Genomic DNA, 21,375 nt, shown 5'->3' on the forward strand with positions numbered 1-21,375 from the left:
GTAAAGTAATGGTTTTTTTTTCTTTTATTATCCTATTTGTTCGAAACTTACATGTAGTGTTTGGTCATTAGATTTGCATGCAGCTTGGATGGAAAGCTCCAAAGGGTCGTTTTGATGTTCTGCCCCTTCTGCTGCAAGCCAATGGGAATGACCCTGAGCTGTTTGAGATCCCTGAAGACCTCATTCTTGAGGTGCCAATCACACATCCAAAGTGAGTTATGTCTTTCATCTTGAAAATGCAAAAAAAGAAAAGAAAAGAAAGAAAAAGAAAGAAAAAACATACAGAATCTAGCAAAAATAAGAAGAGAGGGGGCTGCATTAAAAGATCCACCCACTCAACATCTTTTAACAATACTTCTAAAACAATAGGGTGCTTTTAAGCCAAGAACTATGATTGGGTTATCGTCAGTTTCCAACTGTGCTGATTATTCCAAGAAAACACTGCTGCCTGTGCTTTATCTGTTGCTATGCCAGCTTTTGTGGTAACCATGGGGCTTGTTAGTGAAATTTTAACTTTCCTCCTGTTTTTTATTCTTATGTGTTCTATTACTTTTAAGAAAACTTTTTCAACAATAGCCACTGTACACATGCCATAAAAGCCATTGATATTTAAAGTGTTAAGCTGCTGCAGTCCTATAATATGTGCAATCACAGTGAAGAATTAGATATTACATCTACAGAAGTTTTCACACCTTCAAAAAGCTATACAACAGGTTATCAGTGCATCACTGCATGCTACCGAGAATATTTCAGAATCCCTTGATGCACAATTCTCACTGTTAGACTCCCCTAAAATTGGCATCTCTTGCTCCATACCCTGCATCAGCTGGCCTTGAGCCTGGCAGCAGCTTGGCACAGGCCAGGACCACCAACGGTGTCTCATCATTACACAAGATTAGACCCAGCTCTGGAAATAATGCACTGAGAGCAGTGTTATCAATCCCCTTAGAGATTGCAGAGAGTGAGTGGTGGGAGGTAGATAGAGGTCCAGCTTGCTCTGTCCAGCACTGACAGTAGATTTCTTTGTGTTAATGCTTGTTTTGGCTGTCGTCCCCTTTTAAATTATGTGTCTCAGGAGTAATTACTCGCGCTCTTGAGGATTTTAGAGACCATTCACATCACTAATGAAGCAATGGATAATATCCTAAATTCAGTAGGGATTATAATGAGTAGAATTATGTGAAATAGCAGCCCTTAGCTATCATGTCCCTGTTTGCTCAGGTATGAGTGGTTTAAAGATCTGGGTCTGAAGTGGTACGGCCTCCCGGCGGTTTCCAACATGCTGCTGGAAATTGGCGGTCTGGAGTTCACGGGCTGCCCCTTCAGTGGCTGGTACATGGGCACAGAGATTGGTGTGAGAGACTTCTGTGACAGCTCACGCTACAACATTCTGGAGGTACAGTGTGGTGCCAAAATACAGTCATGTTCCATTGGAAGAAGAGAAAAGAATTTCAGGCACAGATTGACTGAAGCCATGTGCAGAGAAGAAAGCATGTATTGTGTCACTAAATGAGCCTGTCAGAATGCAGTTCTTCTTCCTCCATGTTTTGTTGCAAATCCTTTAATATAAAAGAAAACTGTGGTACTTTATACTTTAATATGTTTACCAATATATTTTTCTATAGATGGGCAAATTTAATTGTAACCTATTTTGTAATATTTAACAATCAGATCTTCAAATTATTTTAGGGCATGCAGTATAAATATATATGTGACATAGCATATAATTAGGGAGACCAGAGTGTTTGCTATTTTTGCATGTATCACATTATTCTGACAAGTGAAGAAAATTTCAGTCAGAGTCGTCCAATTATGAAGAGCACTTCAGGGCACATGGGTGCCAGCTTTGGATTTGTCTGTGCTTGCAGTGATGACGAGGGCCATTTGCTTCAGTACAGCATGACCACAGCACAGCAACTCTACACAGAGATGAAATGCTAAAGTTTATGTCACTAAAATTTTCAGGTATGTCAGGCATTTTTTTTCTGTATTATATAGGAGGTGGCAAACAAAATGGCCTTAGACACCAGAAAGACATCCTCCCTTTGGAAAGATCAGGCACTCGTGGAGATCAATATTGCTGTCCTTCACAGCTACCAGGTATTGAAATCTGTGATTTGAAGTAAGTAGATTTTTAACTTCTTAAAGTTTTTAGACAGCTCCTTGGAACAACAGCGCCTACAGTTATCTTGGACTCAAAGTGGCTACTGCTGAGCAAATTCCGTGGTGAAGTGTGTTAAGCCATGTTTATAACAATTTGTTGGTGTCAAAATGACTAGATATTTGTGATCAAATTATAGCTTGATACTCCACTGGTTTATTACAAGATGTGCAGCTGTTTGTTTGTTAATAGCACTTGACCATTGTAAGCATTCAGTGTATCCATTTTAATGCACTCATGAATAATAATAAAACACTTATTTGGTTGTGACATAATTCATATCCATCCATCTATGCTACCTATTCTTAGACATGCAAAGTGACCATAGTAGACCATCATTCAGCCACAGAGTCCTTCATGAAGCACATGGAGAATGAGTTGCGGGTGCGAGGCGGCTGTCCTGGGGACTGGGTGTGGATTGTGCCTCCGATGTCAGGGAGCATCACGCCAGTTTTCCATCAAGAAATGCTTAACTACCGCCTCAGCCCTTCTTTTGAGTACCAGGTGAGTAAATCATTCCACATACCACACACAATGAGATCTCTTTGATTTAAGATCACCTGATTTTTCTTCTCCTATGCAAAAGCCCGATCCATGGAATACCCACGTGTGGAAAGGGGTCAATGGGACACCCACAAAGAAAAGAGCCATTGGATTCAAGAAGCTTGCCAAGTAAGTGTGCTTGGTTTTACTTAATCATTCATTTCTTTTCCCTTTTTTGTCTTTGCACTGTAAGAGTCAAAGCTAAATTGCAACTCTAAATGTGAAAGATCACAAATGATTTGTATTTGTTAATTTAAGGCTAAGCAGGTATTCACTTTGAAAACAAAAGTTAGACACATGACAAAGACGCTGGCGTGCTCAGCAGTGAAATTCATCCAATCAACCCCTTAAGGAGTAATCAGAATTTTGTCAGTGTTTTGTTTGTGTATACATGCACTTGTGCGCGTGTTCTGCTATTATTATAATTGCCTTGAGGAGATGACAAGCTAGGTAATCACAACTGTCATCCATCCGTAGCTGTCTGCTACAGTGAACCAGCCTATTACTAATTTCAGAGGCTCAATAAGAAACTTTTTTTTCTTTCTATTATTCAGTTGGTCTTCATCTTTGCTGCATCTCATTTGCATTGTCTTTCTCTTCACCTCTGCAGGGCTGTGAAGTTTTCAGCGAAACTCATGGGCCAAGCTATGGCCAAGAGGGTTAAAGCCACAATGCTGTTTGCTACAGAGACGGGCAAGTCGCAAGATTATGCCAAAACGCTCTGTGAAATCTTCAAGCACGCCTTTGACGCAAAGGTACCCCTTGCTCCCACCTTGCATCATCATTTCCAAAGGTTGAGAACTAGCTTATGTATCGCTGCTCTAATATCTAATTGAAAAAGGAGGAACTGAAAGACACCCCTCCCCCGAACCCCGCTCTCTGGTTGATAAAGCTGAGCAGATGCCAGCTGAGTATAGATGACAAAAGGTCTGAAGAAAGAAAAGCCAATCTTTTGTTACATTTTCCTCTTGTCTCATGCAGTAAAGTGCCGCAGGTTGGAGGCAAGATTTATCCACTAAAGCATAGAACAGGGTAGTAGTTTTAAGACAAAATCCTTCAGTGCCGCTGGGTGTGCAAATCTGTATACAAAAACCAAACAGAAACAAGAGAAAGAAGCTTCTCTCAAACACACACTATGGGATTTTTCCTCCCGGTCCTATCTTTATTTGCTCTTCCTGTTTTCCCAGTGTGATCAATCACACAAGGAGATTCATGCATGAAGATTTGTGCATGTGTGTGTCACTGTGAGTGGGCGTGTGCTGATGGATCGCAGGGCAGATGCAAACGCTTAGGGGGAATCTTGGTTGTTGTGGGGCTAAAGGCTTCTTTCTCTTCACGCCTTTGGTTGTGTGTCTTTGAGGCGTATATGCATGTGAAATGCAAGTGCGGCCTGTGGCAGACAAACACCATCATGCTGAGTGGTATGCATCATGGATGCTCAATGTGTGGCAGCAGCATATTATCATCTCGTTAGAGGCGAGGACAGAGTGGTCATTACAACCTCCTCCTCTGCCAGCGGCTATGTGTTCAGCCTTAATTTACACGCTCAAGTCAGCTGTCATTTGGAGTCTGTGTCTAGGAAACAAGAGTGAGATAAACACTACACCATGTAAGTCGCTAAGCTTCCATCAGTACAACGCTCTTTTTTTTCCTGCAGGTTATGTCTATGGATGAATATGATGTTGTGGACCTGGAGCATGAAACACTGGTTTTAGTGGTGACCAGCACATTTGGGAATGGTGACCCACCTGAGAATGGAGAGGTATTTATGAATACTTAATACTTGTCAGTTATTAAGAGCTCAGCAGACACTTCTAATTGTATGTGTTTGCTCTTTTTTGCTGCAGAAATTTGGAGCCGCCTTAATGGAAATGTGCCACCCAACAACAAACACAGAAGATAGGAAGTGAGTTTGATATCTCAATCCAGCTTTTAATGTTTACTTGAGTAATTATTTTTTGTCTCTTGAGTTAAAAGCCTGTGCGTGCCTCTGCTTTTTTCTTATTCTCTAGGAGCTACAAGGTCCGTTTTAACAGTGTTTCCTCTTACTCTGACACTCGGAAGTCATCCAGCGATGAACCTGAAACCAAAATTAACTTTGAGAGCACCGGACCACTTGCTAATGTCAGGTAAACAAAGCAAACTAAAAAAACATAACAGGTGTTTATGTGCAAATCTATCCCTAAATTATCAAACAGGAAAGCAAGGAAATCTGGAAGGAAAACTACAAAAAATGCTTATGCTAAATAGGATAGGCACATGCTATGCTCATAGTCAATGAAATGCTGCAAAAAGAATGGTTAAATGTTGGCTTAATATCCAGGCACATTCACTTTGAAACATCAAATGGGATACATAATACATAAATATGCATTTATCATCTAATCAGTAAAAAAATCTTTGAATGTTTGATTAGTTTTAGTTCTTTCTTTTCACCTCTTGTGCAGATAACAGTAGAGCCTTTGTAATGCAGGTAGCAGCATAATTGTAACTGTAATGTTATTACTGAATTTATTACAGTAATGTGTTACATTATTGCATTACTAAAACAATGTAATGTAACACATTAAATAAATTGATTACAGTAATGTATTACTTTTGAACTTGGTCCAATCAGTACTGGTGGTAGGGAATTAGACTGCAGTGTAAAGAAATGAATAGCTCCTTTAGCAAGTTAGCAAGGAAACCCTTTAATGGAGATAAATGATGTCAACTGTCACCATGCCTGGTTTAATAAAATTAGCAAGCTGAATGGGTCCACCAGCAATATCAGATTAACATGTATAAAAAATCATGTGGTTGTCTGAATGCACAAAGTTTAGTGAGCTGTTTTGATAATACACAACTAAATTTTTTTAATCAATATATTAAAACCCCCAGTAGATATTCAGTTAACTGTGTAATACACTGTAAAATACTTTTTATTAAAAAAATAAAGGTGCAGGTCTGTTATATGGAGCTTATGAAAAGCTATGTTTTAGAGCTACGTTGCCCTCACAAGACACCAACTAAACATCTCATATTGTGGAATATGATGGATTACTTTAGGTTAAATATAATATAAATTATTTAGAATGAGCTCAGATGTAAACATAGAGGAGCAGGAGGTTTCTTCCTGTTAAAAGGGAGCTTTTCCTTCCCACTGTCAGCAGTGCTTGCTCACAGGGGGTCATATGACTGTTGGGGTCTGTTTTCTTTGTATTGTAGGGTCTTTACCTTACAATATAAGCGCCTTGAGGCAACTGTTGTTTTGATTTGGCACTATATATATATAAAATAAAATTGAACTGAATTAAGTTGAGTTCTTCCTCCATTTATGTCTAAATGGAGGGTTTTCCTTGTAGCGTTTCCTCAGTGCATACTCCACATGAGGATGGCTATAAAACTCCTTTCGGATAAAAATCTTATTGCAGCTGACAGTTTGCTGATCAGCTAAGGAAGAAAAGACAACAGAGATTTTGCTCAAACTTGGATCAGATGTGAGCTGACTTCCTCACGGCAAAGAAGTGGAAAGAGATGTTGTCTGCCTTCAAAAAACAAAGTGATCTGTTTCATGTTTATGTCCATCTAAACTCAGACAGGACACGTATTTATAAATACATCAGCTGTTTTCAACTGTTTGACATATTCTGAGAGGAAGGAAAGGGCAAGTTTCTAACATGGACACAGTGGTGGTGGTTTGCAGTTGTGTATGTTTGTGTTTTATTTCTTGGTTTTTTTGTTTTGGTTTTTTTTAACACTACCTGTCTCTCAGTCTCTGTGTTTTCTTCATATATGTGTGTCTCTGTTTAGGTTCTCGGTGTTTGGCCTTGGCTCCAGGGCCTACCCACACTTCTGCGCCTTTGCCCACGCTGTGGACACACTGTTTGAAGAGCTGGGGGGTGAGCGCATCCTACGCATGGGAGAGGGAGATGAGCTGTGTGGCCAGGAGGAGTCATTCAGAACATGGGCCAAGAAAGTTTTTAAGGTTGGTTTCCTGGGCTGAGACCCTTTGGGCGTGGTTAAAGGTGGTGTATTTGGAAAGTTTACATTATGAACCTAGAGTTAAGCTTTATCTCAAGACCGGTATGTTAGTTACTTGTCAAGTAGCTGTTCATCCCAGTACAATCCTCTTTCTGTTGTTTTTTTTTCTTGGAGATTATGTATTATGAATTTCAGGAGCGGGACCACACCTCCAAACACACTCATTCCAGGTGTCCCCCACTTCTGCAAGCTGTTCATTCTCGTTTACGTGCCCCACCCTCCCTCCGTCCTTGTTCTCAATTCTTTAACTTCTTCATTTCTATTTAGTGCATGGGGATCTGCCAGGCCCGGGAGCCATCGCCAGTCCCCTTTGAGGCCTTCCCCAAACCGCAGCTCAATTCATGTCAAAGCATTCACCTTTACCCACTAAAACGCTGTCAAACCTAAAATGAGGACGTGGGCCCAGCTAGTGAACTTTTATTTCTACAAACAGTGCAACAGATCAGATCAAACTGTCTTCCCACTCCTTTAAAACCGCTGCAACAGTCAAGCTAGCATTTAAAATATTGTGCTTATATATGACCTCGACATTGCGATGACACGTATAATCTTGGAGGGTTCCCAACTCTTTTGTTTATCTTCTCTGTGGCTGCTCGTGAAGGCTGCCTGCGATGTATTCTGTGTTGGTGATGACGTGAACATTGAGAAGGCCAATGACTCCTTGATCAGCAATGATCGCAGCTGGAAGAAGAGCAAGTTCCGCTTGACTTACACGGCCGAGGCCCCAGCCCTCACAGAAGGTGAAAGTTCCTCTTGGTACTTAGTTACAAAATGCTTGTGGCAACTTAATATTAAAGGGGAAAGTTCATCTGTACAAAATACCTGTAATTGATCAGCAGTGTGGTAGTACGGTTATTGATAAAGATGAGTCACTCAGCCTTTACGTGACCTGAAGCTGAGATTTGTGGCACTGGTGTGAGAAAATCAAAATGAGATTATAATAGGATTTTGAGAACTTTTCCCTAGAGGTCTCGAGTTCAAAGTACTGGACCAGATTTGAAGTGGCTCTGTTACTTAATTTCCATAAATTAATTTGGTACTTCGGCACCTTCAAACTGACACAGATTGTGACGTAAGCTTGGGGGTGGGCAAACTGGGACCCATTGACTAGTCTGCTCATTTAGCCCTGGGACCAAAGGGTAGCATTCCAGGACTTATGGCTTGGTCAGAGGATATCAGAGGATATTCCCTTCCTTGTTGAGAGAGATTAAAAGGTTGGGATCTGAAGCGAAATGGCAAATATTTCAGTATAAAGTGAGAAATATCCATAAATTTGTTCTGATTCCTTTTTTGATATTACAACAATTTTACACAATTTGGCAAGATGTGTCTTTGATGTTATTAATGATGTTAATGTTTGTTAATGATATGATTCTTTTGAAGTTCTTCAGTTAGAATTTTTTATGTATTTTGATTTGGTTTATTAGTGCTGTGGAATATAATAATATTTGAAAAAGAATCCATGTATTTATCCATGAATACATAGTATTCAGCATAATATGTCTGTGCAGCAACTTTGCTACAAAATCATTGCATTGTCTTTGCCAAAGTAGAGAGTTGTTTACATTATGCCATTATGTTAAGTTTGGATCCTGACTCTCTGAACTATATAGGGCTGGGCTGATACCCTTTTTGTGCCCTTTCCTTTACCCTTTGTGTACAGACACTCCCGTATCTGTACATAAAGCTTCTTATCAATCTCTCCCAGAAAGAAATCAAAGAAGTATTTTTTTCCAAGAAGCACAGGTCTGTTGATCAATCCACAAATAATGTATTATTTATGTCTGCTAACAGCATTATACAGCATTCACAAGAAGAAAGTTTATGGAGCAAAGATGCTTGAATCTCATAATGTGACAGTTGTTTACATTATGCCATTATGTTAAGATTGGATCCTGACTCTCTGAACTATATGTACAGACATGGGAGTGCCTGTGGATATAGGGCTGGGCTAAAACCCTTTATGTACCCTTACCTTTACCCTTTATATACAGACACTTGCGTGTCTGTACATAAAGCTTCTTATCGATCTCTCCCAGAAAGAAATCAAAGAAGTATTTTTTTCCAAGAAGAACATGTCTATTAATCAATCCATAAATCATGTATTATTTGTGTCTGCCAACAGCATTACACAGCATTCACAAGAAGAAAGTTTATGGAGCAAAGATGCTTGAATCTCAAAATTTACAAAGTCCAAAATCAAAGTAAGTATGCATTTACACGTGAAACACTTTTCAGACGAAAACACTTTGTCGCATATTTGTACGTTTTATCAAAATCGTAAACTAACGTTCAGTTCGTCTAATGGATTCTTCTGGTGTCCAACTCATTCATTGTTTACAGTGACATTTTAACTAAATGGAACAGACTGAAAATGGTGCAATGTTATTTCCTAAATCTCTGATCCCTTTCATAGTCGCTCCACCATATTTGTGCGGTTACACACAAACAACCACGACAGCCTGCGCTACAAGCCTGGCGACCATCTGGGCATCTTCCCTGGCAACCATGAGGACCTGGTAACAGCTCTCATAGAAAAACTGGAGGATGCTCCACCTGTCAATCAAATCGTCAAAGTGGAGTTCTTGGAGGAGAGAAACACTGCCCTAGGTGGGTATTAGCAAAGTCATGCTACTTTGCGAAAACAGTAGGCATGCAATCACGAGAATGGCATTTTAAAATCTGGGCAGGTTGTCAAAATCCAAATGTAAATAAGAAGTCACAGCAGACATCATGAAGTCACACTTTAGCAGGATATCCATGCCCAGAAATTTTTCAGTGAACTGCATATTGGCAAACAGTTGTGGTGACACCGGGTGACTTAACTGTGATTTTCTCTGTGACTGTGATGCAAGACATTTGCTAAACACAGGATTAGTGCTTATTCAAAATTCATCTCCACAATTCAAGCCCTTGTTGTTAACAACTCTCACTGTATCTAATTTTCTTTCAATTCGAGGATCACATGTTCCATACTGCTGCTTGCATTTTGGTTGTACTTTGCTAATTACAGACAACTAGACAACATATCCAAGGGTGTTGTGTATAACGTGTTAGCAAATGCTTATCACACAGAGAAATGGCTCTGATCTTCGGACTGGTTTGATACTGATTCTCAAGCTAGTTCATTTTCAGTCAACAAATTCCACATTGTCTAGCATTAGATCAAGTAGCAGGGAAACAGCATTGCTAAGAGCTTTTGCAGCAAAAACCTCCCAAAAAACAAGCCAGCAAAAAAACTGCACACACACAGACTGCTCTTATAGTTTGTTACCTCATTTTTTTTCTTTCATCTTACACATATAAAAAACTAGTACATCATATGAATTAACTCAACTTTAACTTTATAATTTTCTGCAGGTGTAATCAGTAACTGGACAAATGAGACCCGTATCCCTCCCTGCACCATCTACCAGGCTTTCCAGTATTTCATGGATATCACGACTCCACCGAGCCCTGTGCTGCTCCAGCAGTTTGCTGCTCTAGCAACCAATGACAAACAAAGAAAGAAACTAGAGATCCTCAGTAAGGTAAATTCACTTAGTTTTCAATGTTACCATTTAATAATAATAATAATGGATTGCATTTATATAGCGCTTTTCAAGGAACCCAAAGTTGGACACCAGAAGAATCCATTAGACAAACTAACTGAACCTTAGTTTACGATTTTGATAAAACGTACAAATATGCGACCAAGTGTTTTCGTCTGAAAAGTGTTTCACGTCTAAATGCATATTTACTTTGATTTACAGTGACCTTTCAAATGGCTGAGCTGCAGCAGCGCTGAGTGCTTGAACTTGTTTTGTGACCAAACACATAAGGGATTTCCGATGTGTGCAAGATATGTTCCCCCATTTCCAATCTGAGATGAAAATGTATGCGTATTTTTAGATCACTTTTCCAAGAACTGTTCTATAAAAAGTCACCATGTGCTTAAGCTTCAACAGTAACCAACACATTCCCTGTGTTTCAAAATAAGAGAATATGGCAGATAGTTTTATGTGTCTCATAGCTGATTTGGTGCTCTTTGCACCAAGAGTACGTACAGTAGGAGTTAGCTGGCGCCAAATTAAAGCCGTTGATCGTTCTAACCCAGAGCCATCCCCCCTTGCAGTGCCTCCCACTATTCACTCTCCATTTTTGTCAATGTGTGGAAAAGGCTGGATGAGGCCAAGCAGTGACTCATATGCTCATACACAGAATTATTGTCACCAAGCAAGAGGGAAAGATGGTAGGCTTCTGAATTCAGAAAGAAGAAATTGTACAGTAGAAACAGCACTGCAGAACATGTTTTAATGAGTTAAATCTCAAGTTCATTCCTTACAGGAATAATTGTTTTGTTTTTTAACATTTCTCTTCTTGTTTTTCCAAGCAATACAAAGCAAACATGTTGCCACGTCTGGCTTATTCTCTTCTTTAAAAAAGTTAATTAAACAAATCTATCAGCTTCTCATATCTGTACAGTCCTACGCCCCCTTCTGTTTATCAAGGTTAAAAAGCCCAGGCCCCAAAGTGCTTATGGTGTTAGAGTTTTGCTAATTATGCATTAGGTGCTTCAAACTGTCTTTTAAGCTCATATTGTGGACCACACCAGTGGGTTCTCAATGGGCATTTTGTCGCTCATTAGCAGCTTGAGAACAAAGCAAAAGTTGATAACATATCAAAGGTTTTTTAGCCTGATGGCAGTGCTCTACTTTCCTCACATCCAAATGTCAGCGATGACACACAGAAACAGTTGGGCAGTGAATGGCGAATAGCTCTGCTTGTGGCTGCCTCCTGCTCCTGAGTGAGAAATGTTTACAGATCCAAAAGAGGAAACTATCCTCTTCTTTTCAGTTGCTGTGGGAGTTGCATTGATTTCTTAGTCTGAACGACAATAATTCAATAACTTACCATGACTAAAACTATATCAAAGAAATGTCAGCCGATACCTTTGTACCACATTGTCTTTCTCTGTGACACTCCAGGGATTGCAGGAGTATGAGGAGTGGAAGTGGTACAACAATCCCACACTGGTGGAGGTGCTGGAAGAGTTTCCTTCTATCCAGATGCCCTCCACTTTGCTGCTAACCCAGCTGCCTCTTCTGCAGCCTCGCTACTATTCTATCAGCTCCTCTCCAGACCTGCACCCAGGGGAGATCCATCTCACAGTGGCTGTGGTCTCCTATCGCGCCAGAGGTAAGGCCCTGGTACTTGAACTGCTCTAATTCCTGTCCAAGATTTTAAAAGCTGTGTAGGCGTAGCTTCAGATGCTTAGGTCTTCTCAGCTGCCTGGAGAGGTTAATTTTAGTCTACTCAGAAGACTTTTCATAGTCTGAAGTATTATGCATGTGGGTTTTATCAACATGTCAAGAATGCAAATTATACAGATATCAGGGTAATTAATATATTGCAGTTATTGGTTTATTTTTTCTTCATTTAACTAGAAAGTAGTCTGATATTTAAACATCTTTTTTCAGTGATCATGTATTTTAAAGTACTAGACATACTAGACATTTCTCAAACCAGTGCAGGCCTGGTATATATTTCGGTTAAGTCAAGTCTTTGCCATGGATAAAAGGCACAGTGCCATAGCTCCTTCAAGGCTACTGCAAGGATTAAAAAAGAAAAATGAGTCAGACTCTCTGAAAACCTTCTGAAGCTACAAGAGAAATGATTGGAAGTTATCTTAGAATGTAAGTCTGCTTTACAAGGCAGCCAAAACAAAACTGTAAAAACCAGAAACACGCACTGGGAGAAAGACTTTACATATTCTGTTTATAAATATGGCCACAAGCACAAACAGTATACTTCAGTCTACTTCACTGCATTATTTAGGCATGAGGCATTATTTAGGGCACGATTTAAGTGTTGTTTTTAGCACCACTGTGGCAGTATATAATCTCAGCCTGTAAAGTAGTCAGTAAGCATTACTATACCTTTTAACTGCTATCTTCTCCCACCTGTAATGTGCACTTATGTGAACATATTACTATGATTGTATAAGCAACAGCTGAATTACTGTAATTTCCCTTTAGAGGAAGAGCGCGAGGAAGAGGGGAAGATGGCTATAGCCTTGAACACATGTTAGGACCACTCTTTTCCTGTTAGTTTGTACGCTTAAAAAGAGTGGGAGGCAGAGGGGAGAGAAAAAGGTAAAGTGCTTGCTCGGTAATCATCTCTTTCAGATGGAGAGGGACCAATCCATCATGGAGTGTGTTCATCGTGGCTTAACAGGATAGAGAAGGGGGAGATGGTGCCGTGCTTTGTCCGAGGGTAAATATCAAAGTGTTTTTACAAGAAATTTTAAGGCAATGCAATCTAATCTAATCTAATCTATAATCTAATTTGCAAAAGTCTTTAGCCAACCCTTTATTTTGTTATATTTTCTAAGAGAATGGGAAGTAGGTGCAGCAATTTACTGAAGCATGCAAACATACACAGGCAAACAGCATAAAAGCTGGTATATCAGGTACAATTCTAAAGAGCTTAAAAGTCAGTATTTGGAAAGTCTTTTTTTAAGTAAGCCTTCTTGTCATTTCGTCAAATATTCTTCGGGAATAGTTCCGCTGACTTCTTGAAGGACATTCAAAGCTCGTATTTGGATGTTACCCACTTTTTGTGATAATGTCTGTCAAGATGATCCCGCACTGCTTCAAGAATGTTGAGATTCGTTCTTTGCAGAGGCCAGTCCATGACTGGTGGTGTGTTTTGAGTGTTTTTTCTATCCAGGTGTGTTTTTACTGCATTGACAGTTCGCTTGATTGGTAACAGCTTCATTTTTCAGCATGACAATAGATCCAGACATTTTTCCAGATGGTAAACCTCACAGTACATTTCTACATTTATAATTCCATTAATTTTTACAAGATCCCCAACAACACTGGCTGAAATGCATTTCTTATTGCATTTCTTATTTCTTATAAATACTCTTTATGAGATTTTGATCTTCTTCTGTCCTCTACTTCCGCTAAATGTTTATGGACACACACTATTTCCTGCAGAGATATGCCAATTTTTTGTCTAGGAGCCCTTTGAGAATCATCTTTTTGGTACAAAGGTACAATTTTAGGCAGCCAGTGTTTAAAGAAAAGCTTTAAAAGACCTTTAGAAATCCTGGAGAACTGTTGTTCAAGGCCACATTAAAAAATACAAGAAAGTCTGGCTCCTTGGAAACATTTCATGACACATGAAAAGGTGATGTTTGACAAAGTAAGCTGATTTGCCAAGATAGGTACCACTCTCTTGTCTGCATGCATGATATAGAGCTAATATGATTATCAATTCATTCCTTAAGACTAAAAGTGGAAATAAAAATAACCGAAATATTTGCTGTTAAAGTTCTCTAATTAGTACCTTTTATCTTTTTATGTAAAACAACTCATTTTTATCTTACCAGGAGTGTTCTTTGTAAAATTTATAAGTTTACAGTGAATAAACAAAATAAATGTGCCAATTAGTGAGTTTTAGAGGCAATGAAAGGATTAGGGGAATCTTTTTTGTGATCAACATTTTATTGATTTAGAACGGGGTTGGGGTGGGGGGGTACAGACATATACAGCACAACTGTAAACTGCAGTAGCAAAGCAAAAATTAGTAAAGAAGGCATAGGGACAGCAAAGAAAAGACACAAAAACACAAAGTTAAAACCAATTATTGCCTCTTCCAGGAGATAACTCTGGATGAGAAGATTTTCCAAGCGTCAACAGTCGTGGGTCGAGCTTTATTTAATTTTGCTGTGGTATGTTCAAAACCAATAACACGGATAAGACATCGTCTCCAGAATGATTCCATACAAATGTCAGGACAGAACCATTGCTTTGTGATTAGGGGAATCTTGACATCAAGCTATACTTACCCATATAGCTCGATGTCCCCCAACCGTGGCTCAAGAGTTGGCAGTCTTGTAATCGGAAGGTTACCGGTTCGAGCCCCGGCTCAGACAGTCTCGTTTGTTGTGTCCTTGGCCAAGACACTTCACCTCTGCGCCATGGCCAGAGGGGCCAATGGCATGATATGGCAGCTGTGGCTACAACTGTAGCTTGCCTCCACCAGTGTGTGAATGTGAGAGTGAATGAATAGTGGAATTGTAAAGTGCTTTGAGGATCTTGAAAAGCGCTATATAAATGCAATCCATTATTTTTATTATTAAAATACTCTATTATTCCTTTATTACATTTTATAGGCTCCATGGTAATTTGTTGGATGTTGTTTGTGTGTGTGGCATTATTTTAGTGCACCATCATTCCAGCTTCCCAAGAACAACCAAGCACCTTGCATCCTTGTGGGTCCAGGAACAGGGATTGCCCCATTCAGAAGCTTCTGGCAACAAAGACTATATGACCTTGAACAAAACGGTTGGAATTTTCTTCTCCCTCAATCCATAGAGTTACTTTTGACCAACTTATAAAAAGACTTTGCAATGTATTTTCAGTGCTTATAGATTTATTCTTCAAATTAAAGTGATAATGTAATTTTGACACTTGTACTCTGGATATCACTTCTGCATTTCCATCCAGAGCAACAAAGTAACTCTTACCTCTTATCTTCAAGGGATGAAATCCTGCCCAATGATACTGGTGTTTGGTTGTCGGCAGTCTGAGATGGACCACATCTACAAGGAGGAGACCATACAGGCCAAGAATAAAGGGGTGTTTAAGGAGCTCTACACAGCCTATTCCAGAGAGCCTGGCAAACCAAAGGTACAAGCACTAAACACGAAGGAAGTCGCTTGTAACATCTGTCTCTGGCTTGTTTAGGTAGAAATAAATTCACAAATTTGAGATGGCTGGATAAATACTTCTGTAGATATAGTGTATTTTTACTTACCAATGTCATTCTGCTGATACATTTTCATATATACATTTGTCTTTGTCCTCTTTATGCTCAATGCTTCCTTTGTTGTTGTGATTGATTCTTGCTTTGTTTACAGTTCTGTTACTTTTAGCAGTGACAGTCAATACACGGATTTGAAAAGAAGAACAAAATCCACAGAGTATAATTTTTCTTACTCTGAGGTTGCTTTGTTCCTGCGCATATCAGTCTTTAGGTGGCAGTTTGCAAATTTTACTTTGTGTGTAGTGTCCTGACTCAGTTTTTCACATTGTTTCCTTTTCTGCTATTTTCACGCTTCACTTCTCCATGCACACTCATCATTTCTTCACTGCCTCTCTGTCAGAAATATGTACAGGATGTACTGCGCGAGCATCTGTCAGAGACGGTGTACCAGTGCCTGAGGCAGGAGGGTGGACACATCTACGTGTGTGGGGATGTGACAATGGCAGGAGATGTTCTCAAGACTGTCCAGCAAATCATCAAGCAGCAGGGCAACATGAGCCTGGAGGATGCTGGCTTCTTTATCAGTAAGCTTCGGGTAAGAGTGGCGGAGTTCTCTCTGCAATATCATCCCTGTTATGTTCACGTTCATACTCCATTCTACCTTACTGAACCATGAAGTAAACTTAATTTAAGGGAGATTCTAGAGTTAGTTAAAATACCTGATCAGCTGTGAAAATACTAAATGTAAGATGCTATCCATCATTGCAAAGGTAATGTTGTTTAAGGACTGTATATGGACATAAGCCCGATCACACACTGGTATGTGAGGTCCTGTTTTGAAACCTTACCTTTTTTTTTTTTAGTATTTTGGCTCTAAAGTGTAACCATATGTTACCATGTTGTTTTGGCTCACATTGGTGTTTTTGCCACTGCAGGTCCATTTTGTCAATATTGGTCATACTATGATCAGAAAGAAGGGTTATCTGATGTTTGCCCATTGGCTAATGACCTGTGATTGACAAGTGATTAACCAGTGTGTATGCAGTTTCACATTCAGACCCGCCCATCTCTCGTCACACCTGGCTTCAAATTACTCATCTTTATATTTCAAAACATGACTTCAGAAATCGATGGATGACATCATGGTAGCCAGCGTCTTTGGCTAGCCTTTTTCATGGTCATTTCCCATAGAATCCCATTTTAAAAGGTATATCTACAGCCTGCTAGAGAAAACGTATTATTATGCTACACACACATCTGGCAAACAGTTACTCAGCTTTGTCTCGCTACCAATCTGTTGTCATTAGGATGAGAATCGCTATCACGAGGACATCTTTGGTGTCACCCTGCGCACCTACGAGGTCACCAACCGTATTCGTTCAGAGTCCATAGCCTACATTGAGGAGAGCAAAAAAGACTCAGATGAGTAAGTGTTCTACATTTCCAGTATTTTTTTGTTTCTTTTCATATTTAGTATGTTACAAAACTGTTCTGAAATGTCAGTAAAAGTCAGAAGAATCTTTTCTTTGGTAAAATATTTTTCATGGGTAAAATAAATGACTGATGATTCACTGTGAATTCATGCTAACTTCTAATTAATCATGAGGAAAGGCTTTGTGAAAATCAGTTCTTTATTTAATATTAAGAAAATATAGAAAAATGTATTCCATCATCAAAAAAACAAACAAATAAAAAAAACAGAAAAGGATTCATATCAACTATTTTTCTATTGATCATTCACTCATTCACATCCGTACAGTAAAATCAGGACCAATTACCACTGTGGAAAAGCCCATTCATATTTATGTCAATATTGCAACTACAAGAGCAGCTATATCTCAGAAACATTTGTAAGTCAACTTCAATCTGCAACCTGTAGTTGCTGGCGACAACAATGTGTTGTCATCACTAGCTTCAGATGAAAACAGAGCAGGTAACCATAGAAACCTGTGGAGAAGAGCATTTAAACTAACAGGATTAGAGTGAAAGCGAGTGGCTCTGCTCCATTTCTGTTTTTGTTTCCAGCGTTATTTGTGCATATTCAAGATTAGACACTTCATATACCCTCGCCATAAGAGCAAAACAAGGGCCCTACATAGCCACTATGGCTCATTAACCACCAACAAAATGCATCACAGACGATGGTTCCTGTGTGGATTGTCACTTGAATTTCACATTCGGCCATCAAAGCCCCTGCTTGCTGGATGAGTAATGACTGTAACATCTCTATTTCCATGTCTCTGTTGCTCTTTCTGTCTGTCTGTCTGTCTGTCTGCCTGCCTGTCTGTCTGTCTGTCTGTCCTTCGCACTTTTTTTCTCTTCAGGGTTTTCTGCTCGTAGGTCGATGAATCGACAGGCTTTCTGAAAACAACAAGACACAGCACCGCTGGTTTACTAATACTGTGCCAATTTTTGTACTGTAAAAAATGGGTTTGTTTGTGTTCTTTTTTTTATATACCATTTTAATGTTTCTGTTGGGCTCTGCGATCTTGTCTGTAGCAAGTTGGAAATGTTCTGTTCTTTGAGAATCTGTTTTTGCTTGTTGATGATACTTCCAAAAATGATCTAGTGTAATGACCTGCCTCATTGTGAATGCATGACCAAGACAATATATTCAAGAAATATAATATACTCTGTGTTATTGTTACTGTTAAAAGGCTTTTATTGAGGTTTTATATTTGCAAGGAAATGTGTGGCATAGATAGTAAACTTTCATTTCTGTGTGGATTAAGTCAACTTTACTTGTTGGGAAAGTATAAGGACTGCTCAAATATATTTGGACTGTTTTTCATTATCAATATCAATCTCTTTAGTCCTTGACTAAGAAAAAGAAAAGATGTATAGGCATGCAGACAGAGAAACTGAAGGACACGTGCTGCGGACAAATTTAACGTATTGACAGGTATCCCTGAATAATGAAAACATAAATTCTGCCACTGCCTCCATAAACAGATTACCTTGCTCTTCATTGGCAATTCTTCAAAATGCATCAGCCTCTGTGCGAGTGCCATTTTTCTTAGTGTGCTCATTCTGCCATCGCATCATAATCTTTTGGGTCCCAGGTGGTGTTTGCTGAAACTGCAGCACTAATGTGCAGGGCAGCCACTAAAGACCAAACGTGAGTCAATATATCTTAAAAATAAACTTCAATGATAAACTATTAACAAAAATATAGGTCTTGAGGGCTTTTTAATTTAACATCTAAATCGTACTATGTTCAATGTGGTATAACGTATTATAATGTGTTAAATTCTAAATGTCGCGGAGGATTTTTTTTATTTTTCATCAGCTGTTTGGAATAAGCTGTAGAGTAAATGACTAATCGGTGAGTAAATGAATAAGTAACAACTTAAAAGAATTGTTCGATATCATGGAAAATACATTAATTCACTCCAATAGGCTATCTCAGTGGCAGCTGTTTAAAACTTTGTTAAGATGTGTCCTAGATTTTGTTGTGTTTCATTGCAGCAAAGGTTGTCCAACTAAAACACAAGTCTGAAGAAGAAACGTATTTATGGGTACCTGATGTCCAGAATTAAAATGCTGCTGATATCAACAGATTGGTCTAGCAAGGCTGTTTCCCCCATTTCCAGGTCTTCTTACCCCTAATTGCCCATAAATCAAGTTTACTATTTTTACACTTTGGTTTTTGTACAGAATAAACTAATTAAATATAACATGTTACTCAGTGAGCTTTAATCGTGCCGTATTTGCGACCTTTGTAGAGAGCCTGTTTCCAGTCTGTATGCTAAGCTACACTAAATGGTTCTTGGCTGTAGCTTTGTATTTGCTGTAAAAACACAATATTGGTATTGATCTGTTCATTTTATTCTCAGTAAAATAGAAAGAGCCTTTTCCTTAAAACTCAAGTAATCCGTAACAAAACGTTGTTACTGAAGGGGAAAAGATGCTGCCCAGTTCGTATCTGACAGCTGTCAACTTGCTCCACTTATCACCTATTGAGCCTTTAAAATATCTATTTAACAGCATCATATCTCCTCTGCCTCTTGCCTTACATTAACACTTTGCCTACGTTTATGCATTCATCCTTTCAGTTTTTTTCTCTGCATGTTTGTGCTACCTTGTGGCTCACGCGCCACCCCTTCACTGTGACCTGACACCTGCTCAACGGCATCAGCACGCATGTGTGTATGCATGCATATGTGTGCCCTTGAAATTATCATAAGTGTGCGCATCTCTATATACGAGTGGGTGTAAAACATGCATGATCTCAGGTGTGTGTTTTTACATGATTATTCTACTTGTCTGTTACCTTGTCAAACTGCTTCGATTTTTAAAATAAGCATGAGTACCCTGCTCTGAGTCACACAAGCCTGCAGATTTAATGTTACAGATGGTGTTTTGGTAACAGAAAGCTGCCCACATGGCTTTTAGTTTTGATCGCAGCAGTTCGGTTCTATTGTTTTAAGTTCCAGCGAAGTTTCATCCAGAGACAAGAGGCAATCACACTGCCACTGTGGTCATTTGCTGCTTTCCAACGAGTCAGGGTTGTAATTTGAAAATGTATGTGCAGGGGCCACATTGTTTTTTTGATCACCCACTTTGCATTAACCTGTGGCTTTTTCTTGTCAGCTTATGTGTCTTGTTTATTCCCTTTCTTTGTCTTTATTTCAAATTAAAGATAGCTGTCAGCATGCCTAATTGATTTCATTGTGATTTTTAAATGTCCCTTCCAGTTGCTGAGAGTACTTTTTTGTTTTTCTGATTTTGCTATGTTATAGTTGGGAGATAATGGGTGGGTCCTATTTTCCCTGCTGTTGTTCATTTTGGATGAATGTCTGCTCTGATTTATTTAAACACATTTAGTTGAACTGGAATGAAAGCTGTCAAGAAAATGTCTGTTGTGTAAAATGTGCAAACAGAAAAGAATATTATATATAGCTTCTATACATATATATAAATATCAAAAGACAAAGTATAAACTATAAAAACTACCACTACAATCTTTTCTAAGAATGTATTTTGATTATGTAAATGAGCACTTTGATTCTGCTTGATTTAAAAGGAACAAAAAAAGGCCTATTCTTTGTCGTGTCTGTCATATCCTTTAGGTATGAGGGTAAAACAGCAGCATTAAACAAATGCATGATACTTTGTCTCCTGTTCATATTTAAAAAGCTCTGTCTCTTTACCAGCACTGTGTCAGTTAGTGAGACTGTTTTGAGCTTGTCTGGCCTGTCTCACGGGGCCCTGGACTGTAACAACTTTGTTGAGAGGTTCTTATTTTTCGGTGTTTGCGTATCGCTGCTGCTATGAACAACTCTGATCCAATCAGCCTCTGCTATAATGACCTTTGTTGTGTACTTAATTGAGGGTATTCCATTTAATGCATCAGCTGCAAGGACTTTGCATTTACTTACAAATAAAGAGAAACATTTACAGAATATGTAAACACATTTGCTTGGTTTGTTTTTCTTGTTTATATAAGAAAGAAACCAGAGTGGAAAGGTTTATTCAGCCAGTAGAAAGTGTTTAAGGTTGAGGCATTTTAGTTCGGGGGTGAGGTGCTCAGTTTATGAAGCAAACAATCCATTTACTTCCCCCTCCTCCTTTTCCTCCTCCTGTAAATGTTGGTTGTCATGGTTGAAAGAGTCGGCACTCAGAGTACTGAGAGTGCCATGACAACCTGTCAACAAATCAAGCCATCCAAACATGACAAAAGAACTCTGATTGGTGACTTACAGTCAGGTAGTGAAGTCCTAGCCTTTTTAATTACCACAGCAGAGTTTGCCAAGACCTTTAAGTAAGCTCTGTTGCGAGAAGACATAGTGCACCAAATCCTGCTGAAATTCAGTGCAGTGATTGAGCTCACAACGCAAATATTTTACTTGCCGTTTGGATCTAAAAGCACAAAAAAAGGACAGAAGGAA

The 21,375-nt window shown here is 39.1% G+C and overlaps 1 protein-coding gene across 1 annotated transcript in view; it reads left to right on the top strand.

Annotated features, from left to right (window-relative positions):
* The window catches only part of nos1 (nitric oxide synthase 1 (neuronal)), a 41,546-nt gene extending 20,664 nt beyond the window's left edge, over nucleotides 1-20,882 (top strand). Inside the window, exons 9-29 of the mRNA XM_005743063.2 lie at nucleotides 72-211; nucleotides 1,222-1,396; nucleotides 1,999-2,100; nucleotides 2,471-2,665; nucleotides 2,748-2,833; nucleotides 3,315-3,459; nucleotides 4,362-4,466; nucleotides 4,552-4,610; nucleotides 4,717-4,833; nucleotides 6,497-6,671; nucleotides 7,329-7,467; nucleotides 8,853-8,931; nucleotides 9,144-9,337; nucleotides 10,088-10,257; nucleotides 11,695-11,905; nucleotides 12,895-12,982; nucleotides 14,942-15,063; nucleotides 15,260-15,408; nucleotides 15,885-16,079; nucleotides 16,792-16,910; nucleotides 17,809-20,882. Of these exons, the coding sequence (XP_005743120.1) occupies nucleotides 72-211; nucleotides 1,222-1,396; nucleotides 1,999-2,100; nucleotides 2,471-2,665; nucleotides 2,748-2,833; nucleotides 3,315-3,459; nucleotides 4,362-4,466; nucleotides 4,552-4,610; nucleotides 4,717-4,833; nucleotides 6,497-6,671; nucleotides 7,329-7,467; nucleotides 8,853-8,931; nucleotides 9,144-9,337; nucleotides 10,088-10,257; nucleotides 11,695-11,905; nucleotides 12,895-12,982; nucleotides 14,942-15,063; nucleotides 15,260-15,408; nucleotides 15,885-16,079; nucleotides 16,792-16,910; nucleotides 17,809-17,824 (2,781 nt within the window). The 3' untranslated portion in view covers nucleotides 17,825-20,882. The remainder of the gene's footprint in view (nucleotides 1-71; nucleotides 212-1,221; nucleotides 1,397-1,998; nucleotides 2,101-2,470; nucleotides 2,666-2,747; nucleotides 2,834-3,314; nucleotides 3,460-4,361; nucleotides 4,467-4,551; nucleotides 4,611-4,716; nucleotides 4,834-6,496; nucleotides 6,672-7,328; nucleotides 7,468-8,852; nucleotides 8,932-9,143; nucleotides 9,338-10,087; nucleotides 10,258-11,694; nucleotides 11,906-12,894; nucleotides 12,983-14,941; nucleotides 15,064-15,259; nucleotides 15,409-15,884; nucleotides 16,080-16,791; nucleotides 16,911-17,808) is intronic.
* The last annotated feature ends 493 nt before the right edge of the window (nucleotides 20,883-21,375 follow it).

Source organism: Pundamilia nyererei, unplaced genomic scaffold (assembly GCF_000239375.1).
Source record: "Pundamilia nyererei isolate P.nyererei 1_Seehausen unplaced genomic scaffold, PunNye1.0 scaffold00127, whole genome shotgun sequence".
NCBI classification, from domain to species: Eukaryota; Metazoa; Chordata; class Actinopteri; order Cichliformes; family Cichlidae; genus Pundamilia; species Pundamilia nyererei.